This window comes from Callorhinchus milii, unplaced genomic scaffold (assembly GCF_018977255.1).
Source record: "Callorhinchus milii isolate IMCB2004 unplaced genomic scaffold, IMCB_Cmil_1.0 Scaffold5, whole genome shotgun sequence".
NCBI lineage: Eukaryota > Metazoa > Chordata > Chondrichthyes > Chimaeriformes > Callorhinchidae > Callorhinchus > Callorhinchus milii.
Window position 1 is genome coordinate 38,086,045 of NW_024704746.1, and position 24,500 is coordinate 38,110,544.

The following is a 24,500-nucleotide window of genomic DNA, read 5'->3' on the forward strand; positions in this document are numbered from 1 at the left end:
TTAAGTGCTTAAGTATTAAAGCTTCTTGTTCCATTGGTTTTATTTAAGCATCTTACAGTCTGATTTATAAAGGAGGAACTGTGCATTGTGTTGCAACTGTCGTGCATCTCGCTGAGACTGATTTCTCCAGCAAAGTGGAGGAAATGTTTCATTTATCAGTGCTGCCATGTACCTCTTTGATGAGGACAAAAAATATATAAGGTCCTCTGCCATGTTTCTAAATTACACTTTAAACTTCTCACACAATTTTGAATCACAGACTTTGTACTCCATATAGGCCATGTGAAACATTCACAAATGCCTTTTATTTAAAGCTATTTTTAAAGCAAACTCATGCTCAATAATCCAGTATATTTTATGATGAAGTATTTCCTATTGTCTAATGCTGTGGTTCTACTACAGGCACTCATTCAATGCCTTGCCTTTCCTAGAATAATCCAGAGCTGGCAGACTAAACTGCTAAACTGTAAACTGCTAGCTCCAAACTGATCTGGGTCTGGGATCAGTCCAGGTAAGAGAATACTGTGCATGTGCAATAGAGTGCATGCAGGCCTCCTCTAAATAGCACCAAATGCTTGCTAACTTTCAAAGTTTACTAGAGATAGAAAGATGGCTGGATCTTTAATAACATTAAAATCTTAAGTGAGGATCTAATAAGACCACCCAGGAACGTGAAAGGCTTCAATGCAGTCTTCTTTATGTCCAAATCTTTCTGAAGTTTGGCAGCTAACGCTTATGATTCTCCATAATGAGGGAAGGAAAAGGAGCAATTTATGTTCTGATGGTGATTAACCTGAAGAAGTACAGTATATTATGCAGGATAGACATCACGTTTGCAACTATTGAGAAATTGCATTTGACTGATTGTCTTATAAAATGGATCATAAATTTTCATTTTGCAAAGACCATGAAAAACTGATCTGTGTAGTTTAGCTTCGAATATCTGTCAACCTAAGATTTTCCTTCATAAGTTAATAGCAATGAACTGAGTTATGTTTTCAGTGTCTACTCATAATCATAAAGCTGGCCAAAGCAATGTACTGGTGCCCTAGTAGTTCTCTGTCAAATTCTCAAATCCCACTTTTGCTCAGGCTTTCAGAGCTCATAGTCAATAAGTGCACTGAAGATTTTCATTGAAGTTGGTTGTATTTTGGGTTGTGGAATTCAGTTTAATGTCCATGTTTTATACAGTGAGGCATCCTGTTTGTTTCCAGTGTTGTTTCCAACAGATCATTCCTCATGTTTGGCCACTGGGGCTTATGGTAGCATTTGCCAGATACTTGTATTATTGCTTAACAAGCTGAAGACCAGGGAGGATTGCTTTACACAGGGTGAAACACAGCTATAATAATAATAATAATACTTGCATTTGATATAGTGCCTTATCACGTCTTAAAGCACTTCACAGAATATACTGTAAAGTGAAATGACTATGTTTTGTGGACAAAATGCAGCAGCCAATTGCGCACAGCAGTGTCCCACAAACAGTCGTGAATTGAGTGACCAAATTATTATTTTTTTAAAGGATTATTAATCCCGGAAAAGCGATCGGCCAATCAACTAACAACCAGGTTCCTATTTACTGCTGGGTAAAGAGAGGTGTGTAGATTAAAGAAACTTGCTTACGCCTTGCCTGGGAATTGAACCCAGGTCCCATCACTTACGAGGCGAGTGCTTTAACCACTGAGTTACAGAAAGACACTAGGCTTGATATTCTAAAGAGGGTGAGATAAAATGAGCCTGAGGGCTTTCTTCAACCAAAAACTCTCCTTATGATCTTGTGAAGACACTGTCGGTTATAAAAAGTCTGACATAATAATAATAATAATCCTTGCATTTGGTGTAGCGCTTTTCACATGTGAAAGCACTTCACAGAATAGACTGTAAAATGAATTGACTGTATATTTGTGGGCGAAACGCAGCAGCCAATTGCGCACAGCAGTGTTCCACAAACAGTCGTGGATTGAAGTGACCAATTTATTATCTTTTTTTTCTTGAGGGATTATTATTAGGTGTGTGGAGTAAGGAAACTTGCCCAAGGTTTCACCCTGCCGGGAATCGATTTTAATCGAAATTACATCTGATTTTAAAAATAACTTCCCCCCCTCCTTCAATTATGTGTACTGTACTTCAGATGCATGTTTTTTCTGCTGCAGCAAGCAATGCGATTCATTTACAAGAACTAACTCAGCCACAAGGCATTCAAAAGTGGACAATTTTCACTTCCAGCAGAGCTTGATGCCAGACAGTATGTTTGCCATGCTCAGTGCTCAATGAAAACACAACCTGAATCAAAGCAACTCATTATCAGAACGTTTGCAAAGGGTTCTGTTACCTTACCAAAATTTCCTTTCCTCGTACCACAATTATCCAGGCTTTGGATTTAATTCAACATCTCTTTCCTGCTGAGACCTGGACTTGTTTTGAACAATTTTGGTTAACAGGCCGCTGATGAAAGGACACTGAGATCAAGTCTTTAAGTCTGCACAGACGTGCACACATCTGCTTGAGCAGGGTGTGACAGACCAGCATCACAACAGATAAAATAAACTCATTTTCAACCAGCTGGCCTGCTTCCTAAACAAAGGATAGGAAGCAAATCTGCTCAATCATGAGGAAACACTACAGGTCGAATTGCTACACAACATTTCTTGTAGGTTGGAGGGGGGAGGGGCGGTTAAAGGGGACGGTCACCCCCTAACACACACACACACTGCAGAAATACACAGCACAAAAGATGCCGAGTATTTGTCTGCTTAAGAGATATTCAAAAGGAGGCACCGATTGATTGACCCGGGCTGTATTGGAGGGCAAGCTGTAGAGGCTGTGCGGTGTGCGGTCTCTCCTGTTCTACACATCAGCAGACAACCGGCAGCAGTGATTGCAGCAAGCCCATGTGTGGTCAATTCATGACTGTTTGTGGGACACTGCTGTGCACAATTGGCTGCCGCGTTTCGCGCACAAAATACACTGTCAATTCACATTACAATACATTCTGTGAAGTGCTTCGAGACGTTTCAACGATGTGATAAAGTGCTATATCAAATGCAAGGATTATTATTATTATTAATTCATACCCTGTAACAAGCTTCACACAGTGCTGACTACTCGTTGCCAGCATCCACCACTATGTGACTTCAGCCGACATATGGACAGATTTAGGCAGCACTTTTTCTGGGCCATCCTCCCCAAAAGATTATTACTTAAGCATATGTTGCTTTGATTCTTTTGTTTTTTTAATAAAATCAAACTAAATAAAATTCTGCAGCAAAGCTTGCCTTAACATTACGGAGCTCCCGTCAAATGACATATTGTTAGTGGGGGAAAAACCACAGCAGTAAATGTAACATCCCTGAAACATTAAATGAATCACAATTCAAATACACAAACAGTTGTTTATACGGTGGTCGCCTACAAAAAACAGTCATTACACCTAACAATGAATCCTATGAAGTGTTTTAAGACATCGCCCTTAAGTGCAAAGCAGGATATCGAATGTAAGGCTTATTATTGAGGCTTTTTAAAAAATCTTTCTTTTTCTGGGATGGGTGTTAAGACCATTGATTGTGTTTTGACCAGTTGTCACTCAGAATCCGCAGCAGTAGTGAGGTGCGAATACTGGGTACTTAATTAGCATTAGACTGACCCAGCACAATAACGTGAGAGGATAAGGGGCCAACGAGCTGAAGATGAGGTCAACACATAGGCCCGCACAATGTAGCTGTGTTAATTCAAGGCATCTCTGTGATATGCTGGAAAAGAGCTCTGAACTAAGGCTTTAATGTATTCCATCTCATACGCATTTTGCTAGCCCTGGTCTGTCTGTCAATGTTAATTCATCAGAATTGCTGCAGCGACTAGTCTTAATTAATTGAAACAGAAACTGCATTTTAACAAGAACATGTCTGTATTGCCGCGGTTAAACCTGGGGGATATTCTGAATATATTGGTGCAGAAAACACCTAATCCTGTGCTTATCAGTTAGCACAATGTCTTTACTGGCCTGAGTCTTCAGAAATGGGATATGAGAAGGAAGGTTTATTTGCAAAGCAACTTCAGAGCTCAAAGAGGTAATGCTCCCCAAACCTGGGCAGACCTTTCCTGTGGATTACAGGTTTTTTTTCTACATTTACTGCCCATATTAGATTGCTGATGCATCAGAACAGGAATGAATTTGAGCTTCCCTACTTTTATTTATACGTTTTTATTCATATCGGAATCCAGATTTTTTTCTAGATCTAATATTTTGCTGCAATACCTCTAATTTACTGCCTGTTCCTAAGGTGCTTCTTTCTTTCTTTCTTTCTTTCTTTCTTTCTTTCTTTCTTTCTTTCTTTCTTTCTTTCTTTCTTTCTTTCTTTCTTTCTTTCTTTCTTTCTTCTTTCTTCTTTCTTTCTTTCTTTCTTGCTTTCTTTCTTGCTTTCTTTCTTTCTTTCTTTCTTTCTTCTTGCTTGCTTGCTTGCTTGCTTGCTTGTTAGGCCTCAGCTAGAGTACTGTGTTCCATTCTGAGCACCACACTTTAGGAAGGATGTCAAGACATTGGAGAGGATGTAAAGGAGATTTATCAGGATGGTACCAGGAATGACGGACTTCAGTTATCAGGAGAGGCTAGAGAAGCTAGGATTATTCTACTTGGAGCAGAAAAGGTTAAGAGGAGACTTAATGGAATTTTTCAAATTATTAGAGGGGATTCGATAGGGTGATCAAGAAGAAACTATTTCCGCTGGCGGGTGGGTGGTAACTCGAGGACACGGATTTAAAATAGTTATTAAAAGAAACAGAGGAGAGGTGAGGAGAAACGTTTTCACACAGCAAGTGGTTCGGATCTGGAATGCATTGCCTGAAAGGGTGGTGGAAACTGATTTGATAACAACTTTTAAGAGAGAAGTAGATAATTATTTGCGGAGAGCGCGGGGGAGTGGGATTGATTTGGATAGCTCTTTTCAAAGAACCAGCACAGGCACGATGTGCCGAATTGGGCTTCTTCTGTGCTGTATAATTCCATGATTCTTCCCAGCCTGTTTACTTCTTGCTGTTTTTCTTTCCTGCATCTCATGCTGTTCACCTTATAGAATTCCGCTGTTTGTGTCCTTTCTCTTTCTCTCTGCTGCTTCCTTCTTGTTTTGGTCTCAGCTTTCTTCTGCTCTGACTCTTTCTCTCCTTGCGTTCTTTGCTCTCTCTCTCCTGCTGTTTATGCCCATCCATGACTGTTTGCGGGACACTGCTTTACGCAATTGGCTGCCATGTTTCGCCCTAATTTCTTCCTGAATCCTGTACTTACGTTTAAGCTTCTATGCAAGCAGGAATCTCCTTCAAAACAACAACAAATTACATTTGTGTATCGCCTCTCACATCAGGAGGATGTTCCACGGAGCTGGACAGTCAAGGATTTGCACCCAAGCTGGGGGTTGGGATAAGGAGGTATGGAGGCCAAGGAAGCAAGGGAGGGGATGAGGTGAAGGGACTGTGAGATGGAGTTCCAAAGAGTGGGGGCAGAGAGGCTAAAGGCCCGACTGCTGTTGGTGGGGCAGGCAGGTCGGGGGACATGGGGGCCAGAGCCCGCTGAGTGGAACACATTTCTTTCACTAATCCTACGAGAACTGGGCAAAAGCATAATAATTCAATTCCTATCAAAACACAAGTGGCTGCAATGTGGAAAATTATGTTGATATTAGCGAAAGGATGGAAATAGATTAGTAGTGATGCCACTATCCTATCTCCCCACCCCCAACATTCAAGACCTATTGACTGAAACCCTTTTCATCTGAAGCTTTGAGGATCACCGTGTAGTGCTGTGTTATCTACAGAAGCCTCCAGTATGACACCTATGAATTGCATAGATGATCCATTCACAGAGAAAGTAAGAACAGTGTGTCTCCCTTCAGTCAGGTGTGAATTGCTCAAAGGAAAACAGGGTGGGGGCAGAGAGGCTAAAGGCCCGACTGACGATGGTAGGGTGGGCAGGTCGGGGGACATGGGTATCCCAGAGTCCGCTGAGTGGAACACATTTCTTTCACTAATCTTACTAGAAAAATAGTCAATCTCAAACCAGGTCAGCGAGGATCAGCAAGAGCAGGGACTGATCCTAACTTTTCATTTGAGATGCCCCAAGAATACCTGATGTGAGAGAATGGATATGGCAGACTGGCACACAAGGAAATGAAACCGATCTCTCACTCGTATTTACACTGAGGGTTTCCCTTCATTGATAAAAATAACTCCTAGAGAGGAAGGCTCGAGATCATAAAAAGCACCTTGGGTTCCTGTTCGTACTTAAAGGTGCGTGTTTTGACTCCTCATTACATTCCTGACCAAGAGTCCAGCCATGTTCCCAGGCTAGTGCCACAAACTGCCTGTTCTGCAGGAGGGTGTGATGCTGTGACCACAGCATCCCGTGGTGCTCACATTCTATCACTCTCCCTGTAGAAAATCCCTCCACTTCTCTCAGCAGCTCATCCCCTCCCCCCAAAATCCTGTCTGAGAGCAATAAATACCTCCTCTTTACCCTCTCTACATCACTCATAAATATCATCTCTCCGACGTTGAACTGCAGTGATTGGAATTGTATTGTCTTCTTCTGTTACATGAATAACATTATTGTTTGCCCTCAAAACACACACATACACATCACAGTATATCCTGCGCTTTGAGATGTCTTCCTGATTTGAAAGCCTCTATAACAAATGAAAGGATCATCGTTATTATCAGATATCAAATACTTTCATTATTGACATGTTTTCACTCATTCGATGGCACTGCCTTTAACAGCAAATAGTGAATGCTCAGTTCAGTGCTGCAGTGATTGAATAGACTTGTTTAGAATATGCCTTTACAGCTGCAAAAAATTACAAAAAATAGTTCAAGCTAAAATAATATTACCATGTTTTACTTCTGAAGTAATCTTGCAGAACAGCAGTGCGTACTTGCCATGAAGGGCTTGTGAACACGGAGCCTCTCAGGTGTTATGCACAATGCTGAATTTCCAAATGACTGGTAGCTGCAGGGATTTGGTGATCTCATGTTATGGTTGGGACTATAAATTGACACCAAAGGCTGTCAGTGTAACACGATTTGTGCCTTTCAGTCACTTAGCAAACCTCTCTGATGCTTTGCCCATGGACATTAATGTTTTCTGATCATTGCGCCTGTAGATGTTAAGGCCCTCTGATCAGTGTGTCTATAGTTGGTAATGCCCATCACCTGCCAAGCCAGCACCACAAGTCACAGAAAAGCCTAGCAGTATTGCTAGATCAGTTGTGTAACGAGATGAGTAACAAGATCACAAAAGAGGTTCAGATGAAGAACGCCCTTTGGCCCATTTGGTCTCATCCTTCCAGAAAATCCACTCTACAACCTTCACATCACAATATCAAGCCATTTCTTAAATGAGACCGGCATTTTGGCCTCTACCAAGCTTCCTGCTAGTCTGTTTCAGCTGTTAATTACCCTCCGTGTAAAGGATTACAACAAAACTTCTTGTCCTTCTTGCACCTTTCACACAGGAACATGTCTCAAAATGCTTCTCAGGAACTGAGTGGAAGTTCAAGGAAGGCTACTTCATGGAGTCTGTCCTGAAATGGTGCTTCTCAACTCCAAAGCTGTGTCCTTTTGTCTTGCTGTCTTGATGTAGCTGAATGTACTTTTCATTTCACAGAGCCTCCAGTTAAACTGGACTTTAAAAATCCAATGGTACTACTTGAAAAGGCTTTCTCCTGGTGTCCTGCCCAATAATCCCCCAAATAAAATTAGTCATTCGCTTCATGGCTGTTTGTGGGACAGCCTCAGTATTTTGTCAATAGCAGCAGAATGTTAACTCATTCAAATCATGAGGCTACTAAATGGTTAACACAGATAGAATCACTGGAGACCCGGAAGTTCATGATGTAATCAGTAACCTAGGAACAGCAGCAGTCAACCAAAGTGTAAATTCATTACATCTGTGAGCTGAGCACATATCCGTGAAATCATTGCCTTGAATAAAAATAAATAATTTAAATAAATAAAGTCAATGAAAGTGTAATTTGTGGAGAGGTTAAGTGCCTTGATTTTCAGGTTATTTTTTATGTATCTAATACCTAGTCATTAATGACTGAAAGAAAGTAAATACAGTACAGTCACAGAAGGCTGCATCAAATTCAGGGTTTACAGTTTAAGAGTGTAAGAGGACGTTTCCTGGCTGGGAAACTGTTATCTCCAATCTATAGAGGACATGACACCAGATGCAATGGTCTGATGGAACACTTACATAGCTGGAGTACAGAGAAATGTTTTGCGTCCTCTGATTATAGCCCAGGCACACAAAATATAGATTCAACTCGTTTTACAGTATATTCCATGATACGCTTTGAGATGTCTCGAAGACGTGATAAGGTGCTACATCAAATGCAAGGAATATTATCATTATTATTTACTAATCCTATCTTACGTTCTAGCGGCACAGTCAACACATGGAATTCACAGACGTCTACACGCTGTGTGAAGAAATAACTACCTCTTAACAGTATTAATTAATATGATTTTCATTAGCTCAGTACCACAACCAACTATTACACTGTCTGATGCTTAATGCTCTTCCCCCATTCATCGTTAATGGGATAGAATTCCATCCTATATCGCTCTGCCACAGGCTTAGTGCTGTTACACCCAATTTTATAAATCAATAATATTAATCTTTACATTTGACAAAGTGCCTTCACATCAGGAGGACGTCTCAAAGTGTTTCACGATTTACTGTATAGTGTAGTGACTGTGTATTTTGTAGGCAAACCTTTTAATGTCATTATCAGGATGTTATACAGCACAATTATACTGTGACCATCCCCTAATGATGTCTTTATTTACCCTTTTGTAAAATATCTATAATTATTTTGCAAACATTAGCTCTTTGCATCTGAACAGGCACAAAGGTGCTGTTCTTCAGGCAGAGAGAAAGAGAGAAAGCTAGATATGCAATATTGAATCGGTTATACATCGGGCAGTAACCTATTCTGATAATCTGGGAATGAGGGAATATTTAGAAAATAACCTCATTGTTGAAATCCAATTGTGGTGCACAGCAGAAACTAAGCTCAATTCTGCTCCGCACTGAAAAATCAGTGGAATTTGTTTTCAACCTGCATGTTTTGTTGCAACACACTGTCTGCCCATGTTCAGAGAAACTCTTTAAGCACAATTGCGTCACTAGTGTGGGTATCATGCTTTTTCAAGAACCTAAAGGCAATTCACTTCACCTGCTCAGGACTGAATCTGTAGTGTATTGACTGTGGTTCACCATTATAACACATGTACTGCGCCACAAGATGGAAAATAGTACAGTTTCCTCATTCTATTCCTCTTTGATCTACCCTTGAAGAAACGTCTTACGGAATCCTCAATACTAAAAAAAATGCTACCGGTTGTTTGATTTGCAAATAAATGATTTCCAGATTGGTTGAGTGATCCTTCAAGGTTTGGTTTCATCAAAAGATCACAAGATTGGTTTGGATGAAGAAGGCCCTTCGGCCCATGTGATCTCACCCCTCCAGAACATTCTATTTACCATCCTCCCATTACATTTAAATTAGTCTTTCCTGGCAATCTATTCCAGTTGTTAATTACATTCCAGGCTTCATGCTGTGAAGCATTAGGCAAGTTGAAAGTAGTTGAGAGAAAAAACAATCAAGTCAGACTATTCAAAACATAGTCTGAGGTGTTTCATGGACAACAGACAATGCATTAACCAATGGGTGAGCCAATGTCCACAAACACCCAAGAATGTTTGAATAGTAAAGAAATTTGTTTCAGAGAGGCCTGAATTTGTGATGCTTCATAACATGTTAATTGTTTTAATACAAGTTGCGGATTATGAAACGTTACAAATTTAGGCCCTGTGTTTAATCTTTTTATCACAAGAATACAAGATGGGTGGAGACCAAAGCTGGAGGGGATGGGGAGATGACCAAAGGCGTGATCAAAGAGGAAGGTTTTGAGATGGACCTTGAAGGAGGCTAGGGAAGGGGCAAGGGATTCAGAGAAGGAGTTCCAGAGTGTGAGTTATATATTGATGGACCTGCCTGTGTAACTGGACATCCTGCTCTTTTGTAAAACCTTAATGTTTTATAAGAACCTTTCATGCACTTGATTTCACACTTTCCATTTAACTGCATATTAATATTTGTTACATAGCCCCAAGCACCTGAGGGATTGTTATAAAAATTCCTTTCCATCACTGACTGAGTTCGGGATTTGTTAATGGATGACACCATTTATATTATTGTAATGTGTAATGGCTGTGGATCTCGAAGGAATTGTGTAGCAGTTTTTTCTGAGTAATAAGTGGGCCCCACCAGAGTATAATTGTGCCTTTCTGTTCGAGTGGTTCAAAAACATAATGAGGTATTAAACTGAGCTGTTCAGAGACACAATTAGCAGCTCAGCAAAGTGCAAAGAGCATAATTAAATTATTATTATGCTGATTATACTTCACAAAGGTACACTAAAAAGTACCTTTGTTGCTATACACTTGACAGAACGGAGGCCTAGCATTTCACCTAGCCTTAACATGTCAGACCATTTGGTTTTAAAATGTAAGACTGTGTGGAAAGTTCTTTAACTCTGTCTTAATTTGAAACCTGGCTTTTTTAGGAATTGTGGAAAAACGGTTTCCAAATTCAGACAATTCTTTGCAATCTTAAATTTAAAGACAGAATGGTCTGACAGGCTAAGATCAGGTGGAATTTCATGCCTTAAGTCCGTACAAGAAATGATTGGTCAAAGTTTGAGTTTTTTTACAAAAAACTTATGAATAGTATACACTTCCCATTTTAAATTCTGATATGCAATGAATCCCTTATTAAAACTGCAATGTGAGCTTCGCTGAAAGCTCAGCAAGGTTATCCTGCAAATAGCTGAGGCTCAGAGAATACTCTCAGCCCCTGATTAAATCTCTAACTTGCGCTGAGATCACTGATCTCAGGTGGATCAACAATTATTTGCCTCGCTGTTTTGGGATAAAGAGAGGAACACCAGCTATGATTCCTGCTCCAGCAAACCTGCTGAAAAGTGAGGACAGGATCAAACTCGTTTGCGATGCCACCTGCCAACACTCCCTGTCAACACACAAACATGGATTATGGCCAATTGGGTGAAGTTCAACTGAGTCTGCCTACTCAGGTGAATGATACAGATAACCCATGACACTATTTGAAAGGAAAAGGGAGTTTCCCCTGATGTGTCAGTCAACAATAGAAAAAACATTCATTCACTTTATGGCCGTTTGTGGAACATTGTTGTGTGGCAATTAGCTGCTGCCTTCACCTACAATTACACGGTCACAACATCTTATGGAAAAATTGTATATGGACCTCGGAAGCAACTGCGCCTTGGGACGTCCTCCCAACGTGAAAGGCGTTATACAAATGTAATTTTGTTGTTGTGATTCAATAGATGGCTGACATTTCCCATTCTTATATGATCAATGAACTACCAATGTGAAAGTTATTCCAGAATAAAAATCAGTAAATTAATGGCTGTCAACCTTATTCAGCCGCAACTGCAAATGATAAAGGTAAATTCCATCCTTAATTTACCAGCAGTTATCCATCCCCCAGTTGTGTAACTATACCAATACTGAGATCTAAGATGTTAGCTTGGTTCAGTTGGTAGCCCTCTCACCTCCGATCACAAGGTTGTGGATTCAAGCCCCACAACGGGATTTGAACTCATGGTCCAACCTGATATTTCAGTACAGTACAGGAAAGGAACACTACATTGGCGGAGGTACTGTCTTTTTTTTGAGCCATTAAATGTTCAAATGCACTCCTTGCCAGTCTCACCAGCTCCACTATTCAGAAAATCCAGCTCATTCAGAACTCTGCTGCTATATGGTTCCTGCATTGGACTACAAAAAATGGTGTGACATTCTTTGAGATGTTTCAACATTTATGTGATGAAAAATATTATTCTTTTCTTTCTTAAATGAAAAGATGGCACCAGAATAAGCTCACAGAGAGAGCTGTCACTGTGTGCACAAGTATTTCAGGTTTCTGAAATCACAGCTCAGAGACATTCATTGGCTAAATAAAAATGGTCAGTTATTCTGGCAGTAGCCTTTTGAACGAAGGCCATCAGGTAAAGACCAATCTGACTGTTCTGTCAAACCGTAGCTTCCCTAAAACACAGATGACAGTTTTGAGAACATGATGGCCTTTATAGGATCAGACAATCTCATTATGTGGGGTACAGAATTTTTCATTGCTCTGTGAAATCAGCAAGATTGGACTAGAAACAAATGAGCAGATTGGTTTTGACAGTGTTATTTAAAATGACATGAAAATATTCATAAAACACACACGCAAGTGCCATTTATTGCATTCACGCGAAAGGCTGCCCGTAATTAACAACTCCTTTGCGTGCCCAGAAATGGAATAAATGAAACCATTCACCACTGAGGCAATCTTTGGAACTGTAGTGGTATGATTTCCCTCCAGCACATCAATGCCCAGCTGAAACTACCCAAAATTCTCATTGCGTGAGACTGGGCTTTAGATCATTATTTTCATATCAAACCCTATGTAAAAAGAAGAGAGATCACTGATATAACCTCTTCTCTACAGCCTCAGAGAACTTCTAAAAATCCAAAACTTAACACACTACGGCTGGATCTAAACATATAAGACATTTATGAGGCCACAGTCTTGACACAATATCTCGATTGCGGTCTTAGTGCTATGATGGACACTATTCATGCAGGCACTTGCAACTGTCAACTTTGTGTGTATATCAACTGCATCAATGTCTGTCACCTCATAGCCAGTCCCAGCAGAGCCTGGTTTCAGTCTGGTTAATGCTCTAAAGACATATCTATTGCAAAACAGCTGTTTGACTGAGGACCAATCAATCTAACACAAGCCTATAAGATTTTGGAAAATTCCATGTTTTTCCCATAATAGATGAGCAGTATATACAACCTTGTGCGCTGACTAGAAATATTACTGAAATTATATAATGTAGTTAGCCAAGTGTAGTCCAGGCAAGTTGTTCTGTTCTCAATTAGAAAGTTCTCAATGTCCACCACTGTTCCTTCCCTAATGTAGTGGTCCATTCTGGCACAGTTTAGAACACAGTATTACATTAACTCATTTCCATTAAGCAATCTGTTAGCAGCATCCACAGAGGGACTGGCCATCAGCAGATGGGATTAGGACAAGATTGATGCCTGAGGGTATTTTCTCCTGAATCAAATGAAGAATAATTATGGGAAAGAATTGGTTGCCATGGATTGCACACATCTGTAGCATTCCATTGCCCCCATCATCAAAATGTACCCACAATATCCATCTTCAAGACTCTTGCATGGAAGCACTTTCTTAAATAGCAGAGGCTGCAGACATTCCATTTACAGATCAAAGGAACTCTTTTGTGTTTTGTTCTATTTATGATCTGTGGGATGCAGTAAATTAGAAATAGTGCTAACTGATTACATATTTTATCACTGTGCTCTATTTTTGCTGTCTTGTACTTAGTAGTGGCATTCTTGCTCTAGGGCTCCACATTAAATTATCAACTCATCTCACTGGTTTAAATAATGAAAGAATTTTTTTAAAAACGTATCTGGGTGGCACAGTCTTAAAGCATACAAATACACTGTATTTCACTGTACAATAACGCTTTGTGTGTTACAGCGCACTAATGTTCTGTGTGTTACAGCATACTAACACTCTGAGTTGGTTTAGAAAATCATTATACTATGAAAAAAAGAAAATATTTACATCCCAAACAATGGTGTCTGCTATCAGTGTCCTATGTTGTGCCCTCTCCTTTGTGTGCACATCACACATGATTGTGTTTTCACAGGGCAAAGAAGGAGGAAGAGGAGTAGAGATCAGTGTTCTTGTTCCCTCATATCTCCACTCTCTCCAGGAATTGCAGCTGGCCCCCAAAACCTACTTTTAGGAGAAGAGGGAGGAGGAGGAGGAAGGAGGAGGAGGATGAAAGCCAGCCATTGTTCTCCTTGATCATCCTCTCCCCTCATGAGCCCTGCTCTTCGTCCTAGCAGTTAGCCCTTTTCCACTGTTTTCAGTTCTTCTAGCTGTGGAGACATGTCCCCTGCATTGGCTGCAGTTATGTCCTTATAAATTTCCTCTGAGAATAAAGCTTGCATTCGGGACTCTTGGGAGGATGAGGAGGAAGGAGAATATAGCGTAGCGGTTGAAGTCCTATAGTGCATTGGTTAGAGCACTAGCCTCGCAAGTTCGATTCCCGGGCAGGGCAAAACCTTAGGCAAGTTTCCTTACTCCACACACCTTTGTTTACCTAGCAGTAAGTAGGAACCCAGTTGTTAGTCGATTGGCGGATCGCTTTCCGGGGGTAATAATCCCTCAAAAGAAAACATGATCACTCAATCCACCACTGTTTGTGGGACACTGCTGTACGCTATTGACTGCCACGTTTCAGCCAGAAAATATACAGGCACTACACTTTACAACATATTCTGTGAAGCGCTTTGAGACGTCTCGAAGACGTGATCAGGCTCTATGTCAAGTGAAAGGATTATTATTTTTATAACAATGATCAATATTGTCAGTGGCCCCAAAAAGAGTCCCACTAAACCCTATCATGCCTGAGGCCAGGAACAGTTGGGCCACATTTCTCAGCCTCCTTCTTCTGCCTTGTTAGACGTTGGACTCCATCCTGATGCTGCCATTTCCTATTGAATGTTTATATAACGGCTAACATGACTGTTATAACCTCATGGTACTTGTTGAACTGGGATCACAGCCTGATTCTAAAAAGGATTCTGTTTGACCATGATCCCACCATCAGATTCTTTCAGAAAAATAACACAATTTTCATGAGTGAACGTTTTGGCACAACAAAATCTACAACATCAGAATACGGTCCAGACCCCATTTGGCTACTGGACTATTGACACCATTGTGTGTTAGAGACATTGACACATTGTGTGTTACATTCTTGCTTTTGGATTGTCTGCCAAGGATCTAATTATGAGGTGATACAGGATATAGAGTCATCTTTTGAAAATAAGGATACAAAGGAGACTAGGAAGTGGAGGAGATTTATTTTTAGTATAAAGGCGATTTGGCGTGTGGAACAGACGATTCTCACAGATGCTGAAACAAGAAACTGTGAAGGGTTTCTTTCGAAAATGAACTGGACAAGTTTGTGCCAACTAAAAAGGATTCAGGTTTATTAAATTTGGATATAGATACCTAAAGGGAATCCTATGGCAAATTGGACGGGTAGATTGTTTGTTCCTGCCTGAACCTGTTACTATGTTTACGTGAGGCCTCAGACCACTTTAATAGGCTTACTGCTGCACAAAGTATATTAAAGGATTTAATACTTAATTCTATAAAAATATGATAGTTCATGCAGTACCACCATCATCGAAAACAAACATTTTCATTTTGTAGACAAATGTATAGGTCATGCCGCTAAACACACAAGAAGTTATTTACTCAGAGAAAAACAGGTAAAAAGTTATTTTCAATCGATTCCCTCCCCCACAAAAATATTAGAATTATAGATTTAATCAAATTGCACCATGTATTCAAATTGTGGTTGTTGTGTCCCTTATTTCATTGTAATTGTACAGATGTTAATTTAATTTTCTTTGTTGTCATTTCATTATTCTTCTGGTATTTCTAACTTTCTTCCAACAATGGAAACAAAATCTCCATTGGAGAAACTATTCACATTGGTAACTATATGGTGCAGTGTCTTCTCTCTCTCTTTCTGCTGTCTGCAAGGGTATTAGTGAAATGGGTTTGTGAATTCTCAATCTAGTTACAGTACTTGTAGCTATGAATTTGCACCATAAAATATTTTACTCTAATAATGAATTAATAAACATAAATAAATAATCCCTGTATTTGATATAGTGCCTTTCAATTTAGGACGTCTCAAAGCACTGAACAGAATTTACTGTAAAGTGTAGTGACTGAGATTGTCTACTGATTTTGTACAAAAGAAGCTCAGCACTGCCAACACTGACATCCCTCGCCTTGATAAGCACACAAATGAATAAATCCACAGCTCAGTGAGTCAAAAAGATTCTTCCAATGTAACTCAGTGCCTGACCAAAAGGATTACTGTCATCCTATCAACCTTTTTCGCAATAACTTAGAGTGCAACCTCTAGCATTTCTTTTTGCTGAAGGGTTTGTCACATATGACCAAGCCCTGAGAAGAAATACTATTTTCTCCACATGCAGGATTAGGGAAGTAATCAATATTGTGGAAGGGTTGCAGAGTCTTAATGACCAATCATGTGCTCTATCCCCTGAGCTCCTGATTGCCAGTTCATCCCGGAGCACGATCATAGTGCCTTATATCTCATCCACTTCACCTGCCTGTTTTAAAAAACAGTAGCGAGGGGCTCTATTTTTGGAATCCGGAATTCGATCGTCCGCATGGAAAGTTCAGCTAAAACCATTTGAACTGTGAAAAAAGAACTGAGAATAAACAGAGACTTCCCCGTTGTCCTCAAATTCCGAGTGGAATAGTAAAGCCAAAGAGATAAGCCCTCTGTTGCTGTATGAGTCAAGTATGTGTTGAAATATCATCATGCTTATAAATGGAACAAGTTATTTGATTCAAATTGTTATTCAACTCTTTTATCTTTCAGACCAAACACAAATTTGTAGTGAAGAGAGTTAACATATACATTGTATTGTGGATAGTCATTGCTTTGTAACCATTCTATATACTTGACTTTTATTTTTGATATGGCTAACTCAAGATCTCTTTCTAGACTGAGCATGTAAGTAAACCTCAGATCTTCAAACAGCTTGGCAGAAAAGAGTCTTACAGTTCATTTCATTTTGAATCAATCCATTTTCCACCATATTTTGCTCGACGACGTCACTGTGAAAAACCTAACATATTTACAGCCTTTATGATTTTTAGTCTGACACTGGGGAGGAAAATATATTTCGTGCCTGCCTGTAATTTCCTGAACAAATTGTATTTTCAATTAAATCTTTTAAAACATCGTTTGGGGAAATTCTGTATTTTTAGTTATAAATATCAGCTGAAGACAATACAAGCCACTTTCAAGGGTTCTTAACTTCAATTTCAAGCTAAATCAGAAATCGTCTATATGGGAGTTGTGAACCTTTCCCCAGCGTATTTTGCATTGGAATGATGTTGCTGTCAAGAGTCTGTGATATACTGAACTGAGTTAGGCATGAAAGTCATTGCAAAGGCACATCAGAAAATATCAACTCTGTATATGTTACAGCTTATAAAGTATTAAAAATTGCTAACCTAACAAGATTTTGTTTCCCTCCTCCATTCACTTTGGCAATTTTAAATGAAAATAAACCTTCAGTGGCTTTGATGTTTCTCTCCATTAAGTGGGAGAGGGGGATGTTGTAATCATTGTTGCATGGCTTCACCGGTGTCAGGAAAGCTGTCTAAGTAACAATGTGACAAAAGGAAGGCACCAGATAACGATATTTACATTATAACTACAAATTTAGAAAATGTAGCACAACAGTTGATAGAAACAGTGATAAAATTCCTATTTAGCTTCAGAGAAGTTTCTGAAACATTTGTGCTAAACACCATGCTTGATGGCAAACTGTTTAATCCAAAGGATATTGCAGTAAAATGTCTTAAAGAAATCTTCTTTTATTCTGGAAAAACTTGCATGAACAATTTCATTCGTGCAAACTAACTACTGTACCTGAGGCTCAAACAGGAAGAGTTTGCTGCATATTTGACATGATAAAGCCCCAGAGATCATCCTTGAAAGAAAATGTATATCAAATAAATACTGTGCTCCATGCAAGAAGTTGACATTTTATTGTAATGAAACAACTTTGATTTTTTATCATTAGAGCATACTATTAAAAAAAGTCCTTTCTGCCATTGACTTACAATTGCAATGACTCCAAAATAACATTAAAGAGAATATTGCTTTAAATACACTTGCAAATTATTGGCTTTTTGGGGGTCTGCAGAGTAGAAATGTCCTCACGGTGGAGTAGCTTGCCAATGGTGGCTCATTAGTATAGCTCAAAATCCTTCTTTACAGCTATATATTCAGTTCAGTCCCAAACAATGGAAGTTAATTTATTCCAATATTGGACTGGGCATAAACATCTCTACTATAATGCTTATTCAAATGTGATACTGATTGCTTCCCTGGTGGTTCAGTTGGTAAATTCACTGTCTCATGAATGTAAATGAGCTATGTTGGGATTGGGAAGATCCCAGATTTTATCTCTAGTTGGTGCTGAGTTATATAATGATGATAATAATAATAATAATAATAATAATAATAATGACTATTCACAAATGGCTTAACAAAATATCTGCTGAACAAAATATCAACTTCCTACAAAATGTATGTAATTTTAGGAAGCTCAAACATACTAAGGAAAGTAACATCCGTTCATATGTAATGTGACAGTGTTATTGGTCTGGCTGACCCATCACTGAAAACCATTTAGAAATGACGTCTACAGAATTATTTAAACTGTAATAACATCATCTAATAATAACAATCCTTGCATTTGATATCATGCATTTCTTGCTGGAACCATCCTATCCACTAGGGCTTTGGCTTGCAGGATTAACAGGAGCTGAGTGGGAAGTGTCCTTGCCCCCCAGTGAATGGTCACCCTTCTAAGTCCTGCTAATGAGTTGACTCTCTTGTCATCAGCAATGCCCTGGAGTACTGCAGATTCGCCCGTTTCAAAAACTGGACTACCAAGACCGCCACAGAGGGTTAGCTCGATTCTGACATTTTGTTGCCAAACATGTCTCTTTGGAGCCTGTTGAGCTCTGAGGTGACTCCATTTTACCTTAGGGGACTATATTTTAAGATTCATCAGATGAAGAAGGATAAACATTGGTGAGGAAATGAAAACAGATTTATCTACTTATTTAAAAAAAATTAAATTAATTCAATTTAAACTCCTATTCCAATCCCTGATCTGAATTGCTGACCATCTTCCTTACAAAAATGTAGCAGAAAGGCAATGTGATGCCATCTGACATGTATTCTGGTCCCAGATCTCACTGTAAACGCTACAACAACTGGACTGATCTGACTCACTTCAGATCAGAAGTTGTGAAATTAACTGCTGCCAGGTCTAAAACAAGTTATAGTTGCAGATTTACAAGGTCTTTCCAAAATATCACAAATAAGCTGTCTCAAAAAATAATCTGTCTCAACCAAATGTTCTGAATGCCTCAGGATGGGAAAATATAAAATACAGTATGCATAAGAATAATTTTTAAAAAATCAGTTCAAAGTAAAATTATTATTATATATCTCAAAGTAATTGTTGGCAGCTTATTTCTGTTTACCTACAAAACAATAGTCACTTCACGTACTGTCCATGGTAGTATTTTACTGAAAGATTTTTGACATTGTAAGTGCCATAAAAAGTGTAAGTTCTTCTTTGAGAATAAATGACATTACTTTTGCTTATATTCAGAAGTTGAATTGGGAAACTTTTTAGGTGAGGGTAGTCTTAACTTCTGGAGTTTCTGAGCTGGAAAAATCTTGGGAGAATCTGGATTCAGGAAGCTGGGATAGTGATTGAAATGTTGGCTTTGAAGAAGACTGCAGTATTTTTTTGAGAGTCCTACGTGATCAGGATCTCGGCACAAAAGAGATTACAGGTCTATTGTTTATGAATGAGAGCAGTTGGTTCTCAGGCTCTCGGTAACTTTCAGTTAAAACACTGATCACAGCATTATGCAAATGTGCTTGTGCAATGTTGGTACGACAACGTTCTGGGAAGTACTGGACTGTTCTCAAATCAAAAGATTGGACACACGGTCAATTGTTGTGCAGGACTTGCCCACTTAATCCAACAGGTTCAGGAGACAACAGTTCTTCTCATAACAGTCAAGGCTGCGAATAACCATCAAGAAATTACAAGCCTGTAATAAATCAAAAAAGCTTCAGGTGTGAGAATAAATTATATTCTGAACCTTGAGCTTTGAACTACCGTCCTAAATTCACAGCCATTATAAAATTACTTGTTTTGATGTTGCATTCAGTGCAATCGACTTTAAGATCCTCTCCACCTGACTTTCAAATCCCTTCAAGATCTTGCCTTACCCTATATTTCTGCAATTTCCCACATCCCCATTCTTTTACAGAGCTTCTGTCCCACCATCGATGGCTGAGTTGTCAGCCTCTATGACTCTGCTCTCTTGGACGCTACCAAAATCCCTTTCCATCCACGCTCTCTGACTTCCTTCAAAAACCTTCTAAAAACCTCTCTCTTTTACCATGCCTTTTAGCAACATCCTTAACTCCCCCTTCCTGTCTTGCTTGGTGATGTGCACCGCTAAGGTGAAATGCTTCGAGACATTAACCTACATGAAAGCTGATACATAAATGCAAGTTGTTACAGCTGTTTCCATATTCCTTTATAGGTGTCTTAAAAGTACAATATTGCCATTGTCTGCACTTATTCTCAACATGATATGCACAATCAAACGGCTACTCTTTTCATGGTGAGTTTTGTAAAGATAATCACACACAAATCTTCAACACACAATTATATTTTCACATCAATATTGGAGGATAAAGTTATTGCAGGAACTCATCTAGAGTATGGATTTAAACTGTGTGGTCGATTTCAATAAATGGAAAGGCAAATGTTTTCTAAAAACCTTTAGTCTAAACTAAATTACGTAGACTTTTCCAAAACATGAGGGAAAACATAGAAAGTTAACATCACAATAATACCAGTGAAAACTAGTTTCTTCTCACCTATTATGTGTAGTCCACTGTTGTAATTAGCATATTGTGTAACATTAAGTTGTATACCCAACACCCAGGTGCAAGGATTGTAATACCAAGACCATATAATACATTTTGTTCACTATTGCTCATTCCCATTGCAATTCTGGGAGAAATGCCAATGAAGAGACAGAATAGCAACTGGGATTGCCAGGCTGTTCATCACAAGGTCCTGGCAATACAAAAGAAAGATCGATTCTAACCATGGAAGATGGAGTAGAGTAATTTATTCACCTTTCAATACCTTTTAAAAGTCATAATCGATGAAGTCTTAATTTTACTCAGTTATGTAGGCAAGGATCTGCAATACAGACGACACTATACTTTTTGAGTCACCTAGAAAGGAATGCAGCCCCCCCCCCCCCTCATACTGCTTATTGATATCAACAGCAGCAGAAACTAAGGGAACTAACCAATATATACCAACACCAGCCACAGAAGTAACAAAGCATTAGCCAAGAACCCTTGTGGGGTGTTTTCAATTTCTTTCTGACTTATTTTAATGAAACATGGTTCTCTATTTCATCAGACCACCAATACTGAACGATATGAGAACCTAGAAACGATCTAGTGAAGGGCTCTCTTAATGGTGTTATTAAAAAAAATGCACGTTATTTATTGTTACATCTGATGACCCCTTTGCTGGATATAAACTTGCCTTGCATACGTGTTCTTAATCGGACTACAAATTAGACTTGCTAAGTCTAACTTCAGTAACGCATAACAATGTGTTTTATGTATACAATTTAAGAAAAAATAGCATAGCTCACATCAGTTAAAAACAGTGCACTATTAACTTGAATGGATCTGCATTCCCTCAAGTGATTTGCCTCTCTCTCCCATACAAATCTTACCACCGGCAATGATGGTAGAATTGATATTTAAGATACATTTTTACCTAAGATGTCAACTGCTTCACCCCGCCCTCCCCCCCCCCCCTCCTCTTCTCAGGGGGCTCGCTGATTCTGTTATTTTATACACAAACACTGTCTCTCCTACGTATATTGGGAGTCCTGTCGCTCAGAAGTTAGACCACTCGCCTCACAATCAAGAGACCTGGGTTCGATTCCCGCCAAGACAAAACACTGAACAAGTTTCCTTGCTCCACACGGCTGATAATAATCCTTCAAGAAACAAAAAGAATAATAAGGTGGAGCCTTCAATCCATGACTGTTTGTGGGACACTGCTGTGCTCGATTGTCTGCCGCGTTTCGCCCACAAATATGCAGTCAATTCATTTTACAGTATATTGTACAGCACTTTGAGACGTCTTGAAGACGCGAAAAGCGCCGTCTCAAAAGGCAAGGATTATTATTGTATGACCGCAGCAAACTCTCCCCTTCGATGAGATGCTGCAGCCTCATCTCCTCGCTCTGACTTTCGACAACTAATAAAACGAGCGTCACTCTATCTCTCTGACCTTTTTTCACGCCAAAACAACCCGAGCCGCGATACAGATAATGGTCAGTGTCCGACCGACCGACTGAATTGGACCATCGCTTTCAATGATGCTCTCGAGTCTTGTGGCATCTCCTCACCCCCAAATCCCTGGGAATGTCTGAGAGAGACAGAGAGAGAGAGAAAAAAAAAACCAACCGAGACAGTGAAGTTGTCCTCACATATTCTCAATGTGCATCCACTGGATGGAAATCGGATTAAGTCATCGGAAACCTGCACTAAAACTCAACAGATCCACAATAGCTGAGCACTTTTAATCAATCCCCAACAATCCCGGACTTCAACACACTGCCCCCAACACCAGTCAAACACCAACTAAACTTAGCATTTCACACAGACTTCAGCAGTTTCTCAGACAACAGCGCTGACACCTTTTATTATTTCTCCAGAAATTGCTTAAACGAGGAATGACCTTCCACTTAATATTAGTGAAACAACACCCCCCACACCCCCACCCCCCACACGCACACACATACACCCCCCCCCACCCCCACACATACCCGACACACACCCCCCCACCCCACCCCCCCACACACACACATACACCCCCCCCCACCCCCACACATACCCCACACACACACCCCCACCCCACCCCCCTCCCCACACACACACATACACCCCCCCCACCCCCACACATACCCCACACACACACCCCCACCCCACCCCCACACACACACACACACATACACCCCCCCCCACCCCCACACATACCCCCCCCCACACACACCCACACACCCCACCCCCCCACACACACACCCCCAGGCATTGGGCGCAACAGAACTGCGGTGAACAGACGATCAATCGCCTTTTTTTAAAAAATATATAAATGATGGGGTTTCCCTGTAACTTGTGTTTTTTTTAAAAAATAAAGAAATCTCCTGAAAGATGCGGTGGTTTGACACACACAGTGCTGCCAGGGTCTGTGTGGGGGTGGGGGTGTGTGTGTGACTGCAGTCGGGGGGGTGGTAGTGGTGGGTGGGGAGGGGGTGGTGGGTGGGTGGGGAGGGGTGGTGGGTGGGTGGGGAGGGGGTGGTGGGTGGGGGGGGTGGTGGTAGTGGTGGGTGGTGGGTGGGGAGGGGGTGGTGGGTGGGGGGGGTGGTGGGTGGGGGGGGGGTGGTGGTGGTGATGGTGGGGAGGGGGTGGTGGGTGGGGGGGTGGTGGTAGTGGTGGGTGGGAGGGGGTGGTGGGTGGGGAGGGGGTGGTGGGTGGGGGGGGTGGTGGGTGGGGGGGTGGTGGTAGTGGTGGGTGGGGAGGGGGTGGTGGGTGGGTGGGTGGTGGGTGGGGGATCGCTGCCCCCAGTGACAGGGATCCCAGGTAGATTCTCTCTCCCGGCTGGGAGGACCAGGATTCATTCGCAGATCCATTCAATCCGCTGTCCCCGGCAGTCCCTGCGATGGGGGGGGGATCGGAGTTTTAAATCTCCAGCAGCATTTAAAAAAGAAATGGAACACGAAACAGGAATCATTCCCACTTCCCCGAGAAGGAGCAACCCCCCCCCCCCCCCCTACCCCCTACCCCCCACCCCTCACCCCAACACACACACACCTAAATCTAATGCATTCGGTTCAAGGTGTTGCTGGGGGGACACGGTTTGTGTACCCTGTGCCCGGGGCAGCAGCTGACAGCCGTCAGGAAGTGCAGAGGAAGCGATACCTACCTGTCATCGTAGCAGAAATCAGCGCTCAGTGTGTTCAGATACAGAGCAATAGCAACCGCGCCGCTCACACACTCAGCGATCATGTCTCCTACAGTATCGTCCCGATCCCTCTCTCCCCCTCGCTGGGATGAATCTGCATCTCGATCAGTTGTTTCTTTTTTTTTTTCCGGGGAGGGGGGGGGGGGGGGAGGGGGAGGGGAGGGGTTTGGAGGGGGGTTGGAGGGTGGAGGGTGAGGTGTGGTGGTGGTTGGGGAGGAGAGGGAAGGGGGGGGGTGGGGGGGGGGGGTTAAAAAAAAAAGAAAAAAGGGATTTTGTTTCCCTTTCTATCTCTCTCTTTCTTTTCTTCTCTTCTTTGCACTCGTCTTCTCTTCCCACCTCTCTCTCTCTCTCTTTTTTTTGGAGGGGGGGTGGGGGGGGGGTGGTGGTGGTGGGGGAGTTTCTGGTAGCCCCGGCGAGCAGGATGCACGGCAGTGAGGCAGGAGAAGGCAGGAGAGGCAGTGAAGCGATCGGTCAGGGATGCGGCTTCCGACGTGCGAATCGATTCGGCTACATTTGGGAATTCGCTCTCTCTCTCTCTCTCTCTCTTCCTCTTCCTCTCTCTCTCTCTCTCTCT

General features: G+C 41.0%; 1 protein-coding gene across 1 annotated transcript in view; it reads right to left on the reverse strand.

Moving 5' to 3' along the window:
• LOC103185349 (transmembrane O-mannosyltransferase targeting cadherins 2) overlaps positions 1 to 24,045 on the reverse strand; it is a 97,084-nt gene extending 73,039 nt beyond the window's left edge. The window contains 1 exon segment of the mRNA XM_042335612.1: positions 23,888 to 24,045. Within this exon segment, the coding sequence (XP_042191546.1) occupies positions 23,888 to 23,970 (83 nt within the window). The 5' untranslated portion in view covers positions 23,971 to 24,045.
• Between the last annotated feature and the right edge of the window lie 455 nt (positions 24,046 to 24,500).